Here is a 14,065-nt window from a genome sequence, read left to right as displayed (position 1 = left end):
TAGATCGCCAGGCAGTGAAGGATGGCGAGGAGACGGTCAGAACAGTGCACAGGTGAGAGCTGAGACTTAAAACCGGGCGGGAGTAGTGGATGAGGGGGGTGCCGGAGACGAGAGAGGTTTCGGAGTCAGGTACGGAGCCAAACTGTCAGAGAGATTAAGCAGAAACTGACGCAGCCCCGGGAACAGCTGCTGGGCGGGGAGCTGGGAGCCTGGAGCAGGAAAGGGGGGTGGCGGCGCGGGTTGAGACACGCAGCAGGAGCCGCCCAGGCCTCCGGGCGCCAAGGGCGGGATCGGGGCACGCACGGCGGGATGACGCAGGGCCGAAGCCCGCCTCGTTCTGGTCACCGCCGCCGCGCTGAGGCGGAGTAGGATGAGGCCCGCGGCCGCAGCTCCAGCGTCGGCGGGGGCAGCAGCTGAGACAGCAGCTGAGGCAGCCGCGGCGGCCGCGCCCCCCCCCTCCTGACCTGGATTAGGTCCAGCAGCTCCGTGGCCGCCGCCGCCCCGCGGGGGGGCGGGGTGGGGAAGTGCCTCGTCTCCCCGCCCCACCCCCCCATCACCGCCTTTGCAAGAGGCAACTGCCGCGCGACCCTAGTGGAGCCCGCGGCCCAGGCTTGAGCCCCCCACTCCCGGCGACTGGCATGAGCGGCCCCTCGGCGGCGCCGGGGGGCGGGGGAGTCGCCGCCGCCTGAATCCCGGCCTGCCGCCGAACCCCGCCTCGCAGACCGAGGCAGACCGCGGAGCGTGCGAACGACCCCGCCACTCCTTTCTTCCTCCCCCAGATCACACACCCCAGCCCCGGAAGATGGGGAACTGCCTCAAATCCCCCACCTCAGATGACATCTCCCTGCTTCACGAGTCTCAGTCTGACCGGGCTAGCTTTGGCGAGGGGACGGAGCCGGATCAGGAGCCGCCGCCGCCATATCAGGTAGGGGAGGGTGTGTGTTGGGGAGGGGGGAACGAAGAGCAGAAGCAGCTCTGGTCGAAATTATGGGGGTTACGGGCCGTCACTGCCCCTGTGCCCTGACAAGGCCTGGGCTGGGGAAATTTGGCCCTCTTAGATGGCTGGGTCTGAGTGTGATTGCCCCCCGCTTCCAGAATAGGGGTGATCCTTCACCTCCCCTTGGGCACGGTGTGGGGATGGGACTCTCTGTCCTTGCGTTCCGGGATCCGAAAATGTGACCATATCCTCTTGGCCAGTGTCTGGTAGTTCGCTTGTGGAGTTTGGGAGTGACATTATTTTCTTGCGTTTATGTCTGAATCGTGGAGTCTGAGCTATGGGGTTTGGAAATGGTTTCCTCATCGTAACTCCAAATTGGATTATGGGTTCTGGATAGGTGGTTGACCCCAACCCACTCTTTGTATTTTCATGTGTGATGTACTCCCCACCCCGTTTCTCCGTTCATTGGATCTGGTAGGTGTTCGTTTCTTCCTTTACTTAGGACTGGATCTCCAGATGGTGATTTTTTGTCCAAGTAACATCTAGTTACTTGTTTACATATGTGTGTATTAATTTTTTAACTCCTCCTTAATATAGCTCCACCCCCTATGACACACCTTTTTTAAAAAATGTGCTTACTTAAGGAAACTTGATCATCTTGAACTTCAGAGACCTTTTAACCTGATTTGGGATATACCTTTGTTAATTGTGGTTTCTTTGTATCAGACTTTCTCCTAAATAAGTATCATTACTCTGTACAGCAATCAGCAGCCTCATAATGTGTTTACAGAATTAATAAAGAATTAAAACCTCTCGAGGAAAATAAGAATATGCAGATGTTATACTCCATAATGTATCTGTAAATACCTTTTCTCTACCTTATCAATTTTAAATTGCATTGAATAAAAACTTTTTTGCAGAAGGACTTGAATAGTTAAGTGGCTTATAGTTTTTTTCTTGAAGAGAGTTTAGTTTTTCTAACTAGGCAGTCTCCTTTGTTGTTTCATGTGGTGACATCATTATCTGTTGTTATTTTTTTCTCATTCCTGTTAAACTAGTGTCTGATCACACAAGCAAAGCTTGATCACATGTGCTGGTTTTCTGATTAAAACCCTTCAGTGACCTTTCCTCTGTACAGATGAAGTCCATTCTTATTATGGCATACAGAATCCTCCATGACTTATCTCACATTCTGCGTTCCAGGCCTACCAAATACGCCAGACTGTTCACACCTCTCTGCCTTTGCTTCATTTGCTCCCTCTGTTTGGAGCTCTTTGCCAAGGTGTCTCCCAGGTGAACATCTAATCCTTTTTGAGGACTCTGCTCTCATGTCACCTTATATCTGAAGTCTTTCCTGACATTCCCTTCCCTCCAGCCTTGAATCCATCCCTCCTTCATTTGTGCTCCTGTTGAACTCTGTACACATCTCTAAGCAGCACCTATAACATTTTAGTGAATACCTCTTCTTATTTAGATGTGTCTCATCCTTGAGGCTTTCTTCCTTCCCCAGTATAAGCTGCATATAGGTAAGAACCCTGTGTGTTCTGTGTTGCTGCTGTGTCCCCAGCATCTGGTACATCATTGGAACTCACTAACTGGGATCAATGAAGAATATAAGTCCTTGAGAACAGGGACTGCATCCCCAATACTTCACACAATTTCTGGCATATAGGAAGCACTTAAATGTTGAATGAATTAATGAATTTGAATTCAGTATTATGTTTTCTATATGTACACATCGATTTCCTTCTAAGAATTGTCACGGGTGGTAGTCTTAAAAGTTCAAGCCAAACCCGTATGTCTTTCCAAATACCTTTGAATGAAGCAAGTGAATTGTTTATATTTCAGCTCCACCCCCGCCCCATATATACTGTGCAGCAGTGTGTTTATTTCAATTTCATGAACAGATATTTTAGAGATGGGAATTTTTATTTCAAATTCCCCTTCCATGTTCCTTAGCTCCTTTCCAAACAAATTGAGTGTCTTTGACTTGTTGCACTCTTTCTCTTGACCTTTATGATAATTGTAGTATTAAAGAACTTCTTTAGAATTTATGGGAAGTGTATAATATTTGCCCTCACCAGGAGGACTAATGTGACTAATTTGGTATCATGAAGGAACATTTTTTTGAAACTTGTTGCTTGTGACAGTGGGAGTTCTTGTGGTTGCCCTTTCCTGAAGTGAAATGACCCGGATATTGATATGTAATTTTAGTATCAATTGGACGAAAATAATTACTTTAAAAGATGGAAGCATAAAAAAAGAAACTTTTGTAGGAAAAATGTCTCCCCCCCCAGAGGAAATAACATTCCTTAGGAATGGTTAATTTGGATGATCCAAGGTAAATGATTTATAGTATTTTCAGTAGACCTAAGTAAGTCTTTTGTTTTTAGAAATAGTATGTAAATAACTTAGAGCTACGGGAATATAAGCTTGTGTTTTTTTTGTTTTTGTTTTTAAGAATTAATGTTAGCTGCAATGGGATTTTTTATAACATTTCGTAAAGGGGATAGCTGATTATAAAAGAACATACATGGTAGTTTTCTGAGTAGTTAAACGATGTCCTTGGTGTTTGTGCTGCGCAGTGTACATATATGCCAAGAGCTCTATAGATTAAACTTCTATAAATTCAAATTATTTTCTTTTAGCAAGATCTGACAGATTTGTTTCACTGAAGCTATTTAATTTTTATTTTTTCCTGAAAATTAAGTCCTGCCTCATTATGGTCAAAGTTTGTAGGACGTGCCTGTTTTTCTCCTGGGTTACAGTCTTGATCCTAACTCGTCTCCCTGCTTTTATCCTTGCCTCTTCTATAGTCTATTCTCAACACCGCAGCCATATTTGGATAAAATGTATCATGAAACTATCTTCACTACCCTCTGTGGAACCCCATTTCATTCAAAGTAAAAGCCAGATTCCCTGCAGTGTCCCATAGAACCCCCACACCAGCCCTTACTGGTTTCTTCTGTCCTCTCTGGCCTCCGTGCTGTTCCCTAGGACTTCCCAGGACCCTTGCCCTGATTGTTCTGTGTCTGGAGTACTCTTTCCCCCAAGTTATCACCTTGACTGACTCCCTTACTTCCTTCAAGTCTTTGCTCAAATGTCACCTTCTTAATCAAGCCCTATTTAAAATTATAACCTGCCCAAACACCCTGGAATTCCCCCTTACCCTATTCTAGTTTTCCCCCCATGGCACTTACCGCTTTTAAACACACTATCCTTACTTATAATGATGTTTATTGTTTATTATGTTTCTCCTCTCTCTGGGTAGTAAGCTCCCTGGGGAAAAGGATTTATTTCTTTTTTAAATTGGTGTTTCCAAAGTAACTAGAACTGTGCCTGGAACATATGAAGCATTCAGTAATTATTGGATGAATGCATTAATGGATTTATTTTGAATGAATAAATATATTTTGAGGTGTGTGCAGCTGAATGTTTTATAAGAACTATGCATATTCGTAGTTCCTTTTTTTCTATAAGTCAAGTATTAATGAATCAGTCCTAAAAATCAAGTTCCAATAATATAAAAAATAAGAATTTGTTTAAAATGATAAAATAATTATGGATAAAATTAAAATATTGGTCTTTTTTTTTTCACCCTATTTATTATATTCCATCACAAAATGTTCATTTTATGAGAAAGTACTTGAATCCTTATCCTTAAAGAAATAGCCGTTCTTGAATTAGAAGGTAAAAGCAAAGAAAATGGTTTTGGCACACTTCTACCCAACTCTCATCCTTGAATCTTTTTTTTTCTTTTTTCATCCTTGAATCTTAAAAAAGAATACAAAGGAAATCTATTTTAAATGGAAATCCGGGGCAGTCTTAGAAGGGGAGTGAGGGAAGATAAGCCAGGGGACCAGGTAGGCAGTCCAGCTTAGAAGAAGTCAATGTCGAGAGCTTCAGATACCACTTTGTCATTCTTACAAGTACCCTGTTTGTCATATGGTAGTTCTAGGCTGGCAGACTGCTGAAAGAGCTTATTGTTCATTGAACAACAACAACAAAATAAAACCCACTTTACAGTATATCTACATATTTACAGAATATGTATATAAATAAAGATTGGCCTCTTTAGGATTTTGCAGTAGTTATGCAGTTGAAGACTTATTAATCTTTGATAATAATTTGAGATTTAAAATCAGAAGAAGAAAATAAGTGATTGTTAATAGAGCAGCAAGTATAAGTATAGCTCTGGTTTTGGAGTCACGTGGTCCTGGGTTCAAATCCTAGCTTTGCCACTTACATATGAAATATGAAAAAGAAAGGAGCGTTTACCAGATTATGCTGTGTTTTGAGTTATTTCCTTTCACAAATAATAGAGTGTAATATTTTGGATATTTTAAATTATGACTGAATAAAGTTTTCTTCAAGATGTTTTTCATTTTAAAAATTCCAGGTCTATCCTATGAACTCATTAAAAGTAACTCCTCTCCTTTAAAAATCTAAAATATATTCAAGTACTTCATTTTGTGCATTCAAAGTTATAATAATAGTATATTAATGCCTCATTTTTCCAATATCTGTGGAGTTAAATTCTGGTAATTGAAGATTTAAAAAAAATTATTAGCATTAGATTACCATTTTGGTGGAAATTACCCCAAAGTATATTTCTCATATCTTGGTTTTATTAAACAAATTATTGAATTTTTAAAAATTCCCTTTGTGTGAAATTTTTTTCCTCCCCCTTGAAGAAGTTCTGCCTTTTCATTGGGGTGTAGATCAACTTCAACTTATTTAGTAAAGCCTTCCTGGACCATTTTTTTCTCACTCCTTTGTACAATACTTGTTTGTACTATTTATCTAAAATCATATATTACCTTGTTAATTAGTTCTCAGTGTTTAAACAATTTTTATTTCCCCATATCACAGCTTCTACTCAGTGGAGTAGAGTGGAATGGCATCTTACACATTGTAGACACCAAGTGAATATTTGATGGTTGACTAACTTAACGACTGTGCCTCCTCCCTCTTCTTTCACCACCATAGTTGAGATCCTTATTACCGCTGAAAGCAATAACCTAACTGATGTCTTCTCTCCTCCCCATTCATATCATTCTATACTATTAGATAAATTATACCCCAGATCAGATCCCTTGCCTCTTCGTCATTAGTGATTCATCATGACTAATCACCGAAGAACTCTGTTTTAGCATTCAAAGTCATGATCTGGCTCCTTATTTGCTTTTTCAGCTTTGTGGTCTTGTACTTTCCTATTTACAAACTATATTCTTGTCCGACTGAATGGTTTGTTATATTCCATATATGCCTTCTGCTTTCCTGCCTCTGATCATTCTATTCCCATTACACAGAATACCCTTACCTTAATCTTTCCCATTGTAAATTCTAGCATTCAAAGTCTACCTCAAATGCCATGAATCCTTTTCTGATCTCCCCCAACATAAGTAACTTCTTAATCTGAACTCCTTTCACACTTTGTTTACCATTCTTAGGACACTTTACACTTCCTAATCTATTTTAATTATTTATGACAGTGTCATATCTCGCCTACTAGAGAATCCAAGTCTGATTGTCAGATCTGTGCTTTCCACATAGTAGGCCCTCCAATATTTGTTGAGTGAATGTGAAAATCAATTATTGCATTTGCTGTAACTGTGAAGTTTTAGGGTTGATTGCTTCTACATGAAATGTTCCCAGAATCCTATGCTTCAGTGTTTGGCCTTTGTACTTTAAAGAGTTCTTCTGTTTTTCTATCCCACATTAACTATTTTATCTGGCTATTTTCAGTTTTGTCCTATCACTTCTAATCTGTAAAAACACATGAGCTTTGGGACAGCTAATCTCCTTACACCTTTTTTATTTGAGTTTGGTTTTGTGTTCTACGTAGTTCAACTTGCCTAGGAGTCTTTTTCTTTTTTTAAAAATAAATAAGCAAAGATGGTTTTGCGTGTGACCATTGTGGCATTTTTTTGATTGTTTATGCATGATCTCCCACTCTGGATGTCCTTTAATGTTAGGCTGATTCTTTGGCATTAAGAATATATTGTGCCTTTAAGAGTGAGGGTACACGTCCTGTGTCAGAATTGAGTTCTAGAGCTGATACCAGCGAGTAACGTGAGAGAACATAGGGGCAATGAGTTACTTGGTACATAGCGATCTGAGAACTAGGCTTTCATGGTGGGCAAGTACTTTTTTTTAGATAATACCTTTCTAGCATCTATTTTATTGTAAAATTTCAGATTTGTAATAATATCTAATATACTACTTTTAAGTAGAGTGGAATTCTTTTTTTAAGAGTTTAATTTTAATTTTTCTTCAATCGAAAAAATTTGTCACAGGAATGGCTTATAGGTTCTCCTTGCTTTTTTGTTGCTTTTACTCATGCTACTTGCCTCTCTTTTGTCTTCTGTCTTTACTATGGCTCAGCCAAGGTAAATTCAGGATGCCTGTGAAGAGGAGAGTGAAAAGAGAATGATTGTAGTTAGAATTAGAATTAGAGAGATTTTGTTTCTTTGTCATCTTGGCTGAAGCCATTTCTGAATATCTTGTATTTGTTACTTTCTTTTAAGAGTTAGGGACCATATCAAATGAAGGCATGATATGTTTCTGTCCTCTATTCAAATAGGCTATTAAAAATAAGGTGTAACAAAAATTAACTCAAAATGGATCAAAGATCTCAATATAAAAGACAGTATCATAAAACTAGAAGATAATGTAGGGAAACATCTTCAAGACCTTGTATTAGGTGGCCACTTCCTAGACTTTACACCCAAAGCACAAGCAACAAAAGAAAAAATAGATAAATGGGAACTCCTCAAGCTTAGAAGTTTCTGTACCTCAAAGGAATTTGTCAAAAAGGTGAAGAGGCAGCCAACTCAATGGGAAAGAATTTTTGGAAACCATGGATCTGACAAAAGACTGATCTCTTGCATACATAAAGAAATCCTACAACTCAGTAACGATAGTACAGACAGCCCAATTATAAAATGGGCAAAAGATATGAAAAGACAGTTCTCTGAAGATGAAATACAAATGGCCAAGAAACACATGAAAAAATGTTCAGCTTCACTAGCTATTAGAGAGATGCAAATTAAGACCAGAATGAGATACCATCTCACACCAGTTAGAATGGCTGCCATTAAACGAACAGGAAACTACAAATGCTGGAGAGGTTGTGGAGAAATTGGAACTCTTATTCATTGTTGGTGGGACTGTATAATGGTTCAGCCACTCTGGAAGTCAGTCTGGCAGTTCCTTAGAAAACTAGATATAGAGTTACCCTTCGATCCAGCGATTGCACTTCTCGGTATATAACCGGAAGATCTGAAAGAAGTGACACAAACAGATATCTGCACGCCAATGTTCATAGCAGCATTATACACAATTGCCAAGAGATGGAAACAACCCAAATGTCCTTCAACAGAGGAGTGGATAAATAAAATGTGGTATATACACACTATGGAATACTACGCGGCAGTAAGAAGGAACGATGTCGTGAAACATATGACAACATGGATGAACCTTGAAGACATAATGTTGAGCGAAATAAGCCAGACACAAAAAGAGAAATATTATGTGCTACCACTAATGTGAACATTGAAAAATGTAAAATGAATGGTTTATAATTTAGAATGTAGGGGAACTAGTGATAGAGAGCAGTTAAGGAAGGGAGAACGATAATCCAATAAGAACAGATAAGCTATCATGGATAAATTTAATGTTCTGGGAGTGCCCAGGAATGACTATGGTCTCTTAATTTCTGATGGGTATAGTAGGAACAAGTTCACAGAAATGTTGCTATATTAGGTTACTTTCTTGAGGTAGAGTAGGAACATGTTGGAAGTAAAGCAGTTATCTTAGGTTAGTTGTCTTTTTCTTACTCCCATGTTATGGTCTGTTTGAAATGTTCTTTTAGTGTACGTTTTTTTAAATATTTTTTTTATACAGTTGATTTAAAAAAAAGTTAATCAAAAAAAAAAACAAAAAAACCAAGGGAAAATAATATGCAGAGCCCCCTTGAGGAGCTAGTGGAGAATGCAGGGGTATTGGCCTGCCCCACCTCGATGGCTGCTAATGTGCCCACAGACATAGGGGACTGGTGGTTTGACGGGTTGAGCCCTCTACCACAGGACTTGCCCTTGGGAAGACTGTTGCTGCAAAGGAGAGGCTAGGCCTCCCTATAATTGTGCCTAAGAGCCTCCTCCCGAATGCCTCTTTGTTGCTCAGATGTGGCCCTCTCTCTCTAGCTAACCCAACTTGGCAGGTAAAATCACTGCCCTCCTCCCTACGTAGGATCAGACACCCAGGGGAGTGAATCTCCCTGGCAATGTGGAATGACTCCCGGGCAGGAATGTAGACCCGGCACCGTGGGATGGAGAACATCTACTTGACCAAAAGGGGGAAGTGAAAGGAAATGAAATAAGGTTCAGTGGCAGAGAGATTCCAAAAGGAGCTGAGAGGTCACTCTGGTGGGCACTCTTATGCACAATATAGACAACCCTTTTTAGGTTCTAATGAATTAAGGTAGCTGGTGGTAGATACCTGAAACTATCAAACTACAACCCAGAACCCATGAATCTTGAAGACGATTGTGTAGAAATGTAGCTTATGAGGGGTGACAGTGAGATTGGGAAAGCCATATGGACCACACTCCCCTTTGTCTAGTTTATGGATGGATGAGTAGAAAAATGAGGGAAGGAAGAAAACAAACAAACAAAGGCACCCAGTGTTCTTTTTTACTTTAATTGCCCTTTTTCACTGTAATTATTGTTCTTGTTATTTGTGTGTGTGTGGTAATGAAGGTGTCAGGGATTGATTTTGGGGATAAATGCACAACTATGTAATGGTACTGTGAACAATCAAATGTACAGTTTGTTTTGTATGACTGCATGGTATGTGACTATATCTCAATAAAATGAATTTTTAAAAAATAGGGTGTAAAAATATCTAGACGTTGATTTCTTACTATTAACTATAATATTGAATTTAACAAATATTTATGGTATTCTTAACATGTTCAGAATTTATGTTTTTTTGTAATTCTGATATAAATGAAAGTAAGAGTCAGCAGATGAAGACACTAAAGACTCAGAGTGAAGTATGAAGTTAGCAAGATGTAATCTAAGTGACACAACAAAAAGAAAACAACCCAATTATAAAATGGGCAAAAGACTTGAAAAGACATTTTTCCAAAGAAGATATCCAAATGGCAATAACACATGAAAAGATGTTCAAAATCGTTATTCGCCTTTAGGGAAATGCAAATCAAAACCTCAATGAGATACCATTTCATACCCACTAAAATGGTTACTATTAACAACAACAACAAAAAAAGAACAAACAAAATGACAAGTGTTTGCAAGGATGTGGAGAAACTCCAGTGCGTCACTGGTGTGAATGTCAAATGGTGCTGCCACTGTGGAAAACAGTTTGGTGGTTCCTCAAAAATTTGAACATAGAATTACCATATGACCTAGAAATCCCACTTCTAGGTATATACCCAAAAGAATTGAAAGCAGGGACTTGAACAGATAGTGTACACCAACCCGAGAAATGGATAATCAAAACTTGGGCTATACATACAATGGAATATTCAGGTGTAAAAAGGAATGAAGTGCTGATATATGCTACGACATGCTTAAACTTGAAATCATTATGTTGTCTGAAATAAGCCAGACACAAAAGGACAAATATTGTATGATTCTACTTTATATGAAATATCTAGAATGAACAAATTCATAGAGATAAAATAGATTAGCGGCTACCAGGTGCCAGGGGATAGGTGAATGGGGAATTATTACTTAATCTGTACAGAGTTTCAATTTTGAGTGATGAGAAATTTTGGAAATGGATGGTGGTTTTGGTAATGGATGTAAATGTTATTAATACCATTGAATTGTACAGTTAAAAATAGTTAAAATGGCAAAAAAAAAAAAACTAAGAAAGATTTGAGGAAGAATTGACATACATGGCTAAAGTGTGTTTTTAATGGTAGAAGTGATTGTTACATGAAATTGAAAAAGTAAAGTAATAAGGGAGAAATAAATATATTTTCTGTTCTTGGAATATCTGCCTGACCTATTGATTTTGATATTGTTTGGCTTTATGGTATGTTGTTTTTGAAATCTTAAAGAGTTCTTTATTTTAACTGATTATTAAAGAATATTTCAAGTGAAGTTTAATATCAGTGCACATATACATATCTTTTAATTTAATAGCCAACCTGAATTATGCTCCCAGGGGGCCAGGTAAGCAATTATGTTGTTACTTAATCTAGAGAGGATACTTCCAGGGACTAAAGAATCTGAAAGTATGGGAATGAAGAAGTTAAGGGGACAAAACTAATGTATATACATGTAGCAGTAAGTTCAGTATGAAACAGTATTAATCAACTGTTATATTGTTTGGTATAGATTTTTGAAGTTAAGGGATTCATTTGTGATAGGGCAGTGAATCACCAAGTTGCTTTTAACTTCTGAAGCCTTCAAATGAAATCTTACATGGAATTTCAGTGTAAAAAATGAATAAAAACTACAAAGCTGCCCTGCTTAAGCTATGACTGAGGGAATTTGGAGCAGAAAGAATAATCAGTAGCTAGTGAGCATAAATTTAGAGTGGAGGGGGTTATATAATCTTGTAATTGAAAGTGTTATAAATATATGTATGTATGTATAAAATATGTATGTGTGTATATATGTGTATTTATCTTTTTATTAAAATTAGAGTAAATATCTTAACTGTGCAACCCAATTAACATTCACATGTTATAATCACCACCGAGATCAAAATACAGCATATTTCCACAACCCCAAAAGGCTCCCTCACACCGTCCAACAGTCAGTACACATTCCCCAAAGGTAACCATTATTCTTACCTCTTATTTCCATGTATTTGCTTTGCCTGGTTTTAAATATAAACTAAATGGAATCATGTAGCACCTACATTTATCTATCCTGCTTCTTTTTTGTTCAACATCACATTTGTGAAATTCATTCATGTTGTTACATATAACAGTGTTTGTGTATATATACATACATACGGTAATACGGTTCATTCTTTTTTGTTGCTATAGCATAATCAATTGTGTAAATGTAACATTTTATTTAATCATTCTCCTATCAATATATATTTCAGTTATGTAAGTTTCTGGCTACATAAATAAAGGTACTATGAACATTCTTATTACATATGTAATGTATATAAGCACTTACTTATTTAGGTTATGTATCCAGGAGTGGATTACTGGATGATGGGATAGGTATATATTTAGTTGTTCTGCCAACATTTTGTTATTATTATTTTTTTATTCTATTAGAGAAGTTGTAGGTTTACAGAAAAATCATGCAGAGAATAGTTTCCATGTACCCCCACCCCCCGACACATGCAGTTTTCCCTACTATTAGAGTGGTACTTTTGTTATAATTGATGAAAGAATATTATAATTGTACTGTTAACTATAGTTCGTAGTTTACATTAGGGTGTGTTGTACAGTAGTATGTCTTTTAAAAAAATTTCTCCATTTAACCACATTCAAATATGTAATTCAGTGGTATTAATTACATTTACAATGTTGTGCTGCCATCACCACCATCCATAAAATTTTTCCATCACCCCAAACAGAAACTCAGTACCAATTAAGCATTAAGTCCGTATTCCCTATGCTCACCCTAGCCCCTGGTAACCTGTATTCTAATTTCTGACTCTATGAATTTGCTTATTCTAATTACTGTATTTCATACCAATGAGAGCATATAATATCTGAATTTTGTGTCTGACTTCTTTCACTCAACATGATGCCTTTAAGGTTCATCCATGTTGTAGCATGTATCAGAACTTCTTCCTTTTTATGGCTGAATGATACTCCATTGTATGTATATACTACATGTTGTTTATTCATTCATTTGATGATGGATGCTTGGGTTGTTTCCATCTTATGGCAGTTGTGAACAATGCCGCGATGAACTTTGGCGTTCAAATACCTGTTTGAGTCCCTACTTTCACTTCTTTGGGGTATATACCTAGAAGTAGTATTACTGGGTGATAAGGTAATTCCATACTTAACTTGCTGAGGAACTGCCAAACTGTTTTCCACAGCAGTGGTACCATTTTGCGTTCCCACCAACAATGAAGGAGTGTTTGCATTTCTCCATATCCTCTCCAATGCATGTTATTTTATGTTTTTTGGATAGTTGGGTGTGAAATGGTTTCTGGTTGTGGTTTTGATTTACTTTCCCTAACGGCTAATGATGTTGAGCATTCTTTTGTTTGCTTTTTGGCCATTTGTATATTTTCTTTGGAGAAATGTCTTCTCAAGTCTTCTTCCCATTTTGTAATTTGATTGTTTGTCTTTTTGTTGTTGAATTACAGGAGTCCTTCATTCTGGATATGAAACCCTTATTGGGTATATGGTTTCGAAATATTTTATCCCAATTTGTAGGTTGTCTTTATTTTCATGATGAAGTGCTTTGATGTATAAAAGTTTTCAGTTTTGATGACATCCTATTTATTTTTTTCTTTTGTGGTTTGTGCATGCATGTAAAGTTAAGAAACCATTGCCTAAGACAAGGTCCTGAAGATGCTTTCATATGTTTACTTCTAGGAGTTTTATAGTTTTGATTTTTATGCTTAGATCTTTGATCTATTTTGAATAGATTTTTGTATATGGTGTGAGGTAGGGATCCACCATCATTCTTTTGCATATGGATATCAATTTTCCCAGCACGACTTGTTAGAGAGACTACTCTTTCCCCAATTAGTAGTTGTTTCAGTTTGCTAAAGCTGCCAGAATGCAATATACCAGAAATGGACTCGCTTTTAATAGTGGGGATTTATTAGCTTACAATTTACTGTTCTAAGGCCATGAAAATGCCAAATTAAGACATCAACAAGACACTACCTTCTCTGAAGAAAGGCTGCTGGCATCTGGGATGCCTCTGTCACATGGGAAGGCATATGGCCAGTGTGTACTGGTCCTTCACTCCCAGGTTTTGATGCTTTCAGCTTCTGGCTTCAGTGGCTTCCTCTCTGAGCTTCTGTGCATCCTCTCTCAGCTTCTCCAGGGCATTTCTGTAAGCTCTCTGGTCTTTTTCAGTCATTTATCCTCTCATAAAGGACTCCAGTTAAAAGGATTAAGACCTACCTTGAATGGGGTAGATCACATCTCAGTTG

General features: G+C 38.3%; 1 protein-coding gene across 1 annotated transcript in view; it reads left to right on the top strand.

Annotated features, from left to right (window-relative positions):
- Window positions 1-355: 355 nt before the first annotated feature.
- Window positions 356-14,065, top strand: part of RNF11 (ring finger protein 11) — a 58,801-nt gene continuing 45,091 nt past the window's right edge. The window contains exon 1 of the mRNA XM_037827256.1: window positions 356-925. Coding sequence (XP_037683184.1) covers window positions 803-925 — 123 coding nt within the window. The 5' untranslated portion in view covers window positions 356-802. The remainder of the gene's footprint in view (window positions 926-14,065) is intronic.

Source organism: Choloepus didactylus, chromosome 2 (assembly GCF_015220235.1).
Source record: "Choloepus didactylus isolate mChoDid1 chromosome 2, mChoDid1.pri, whole genome shotgun sequence".
NCBI classification, from domain to species: Eukaryota; Metazoa; Chordata; class Mammalia; order Pilosa; family Megalonychidae; genus Choloepus; species Choloepus didactylus.
This window is presented reverse-complemented; position numbering and strand designations above follow the sequence as displayed.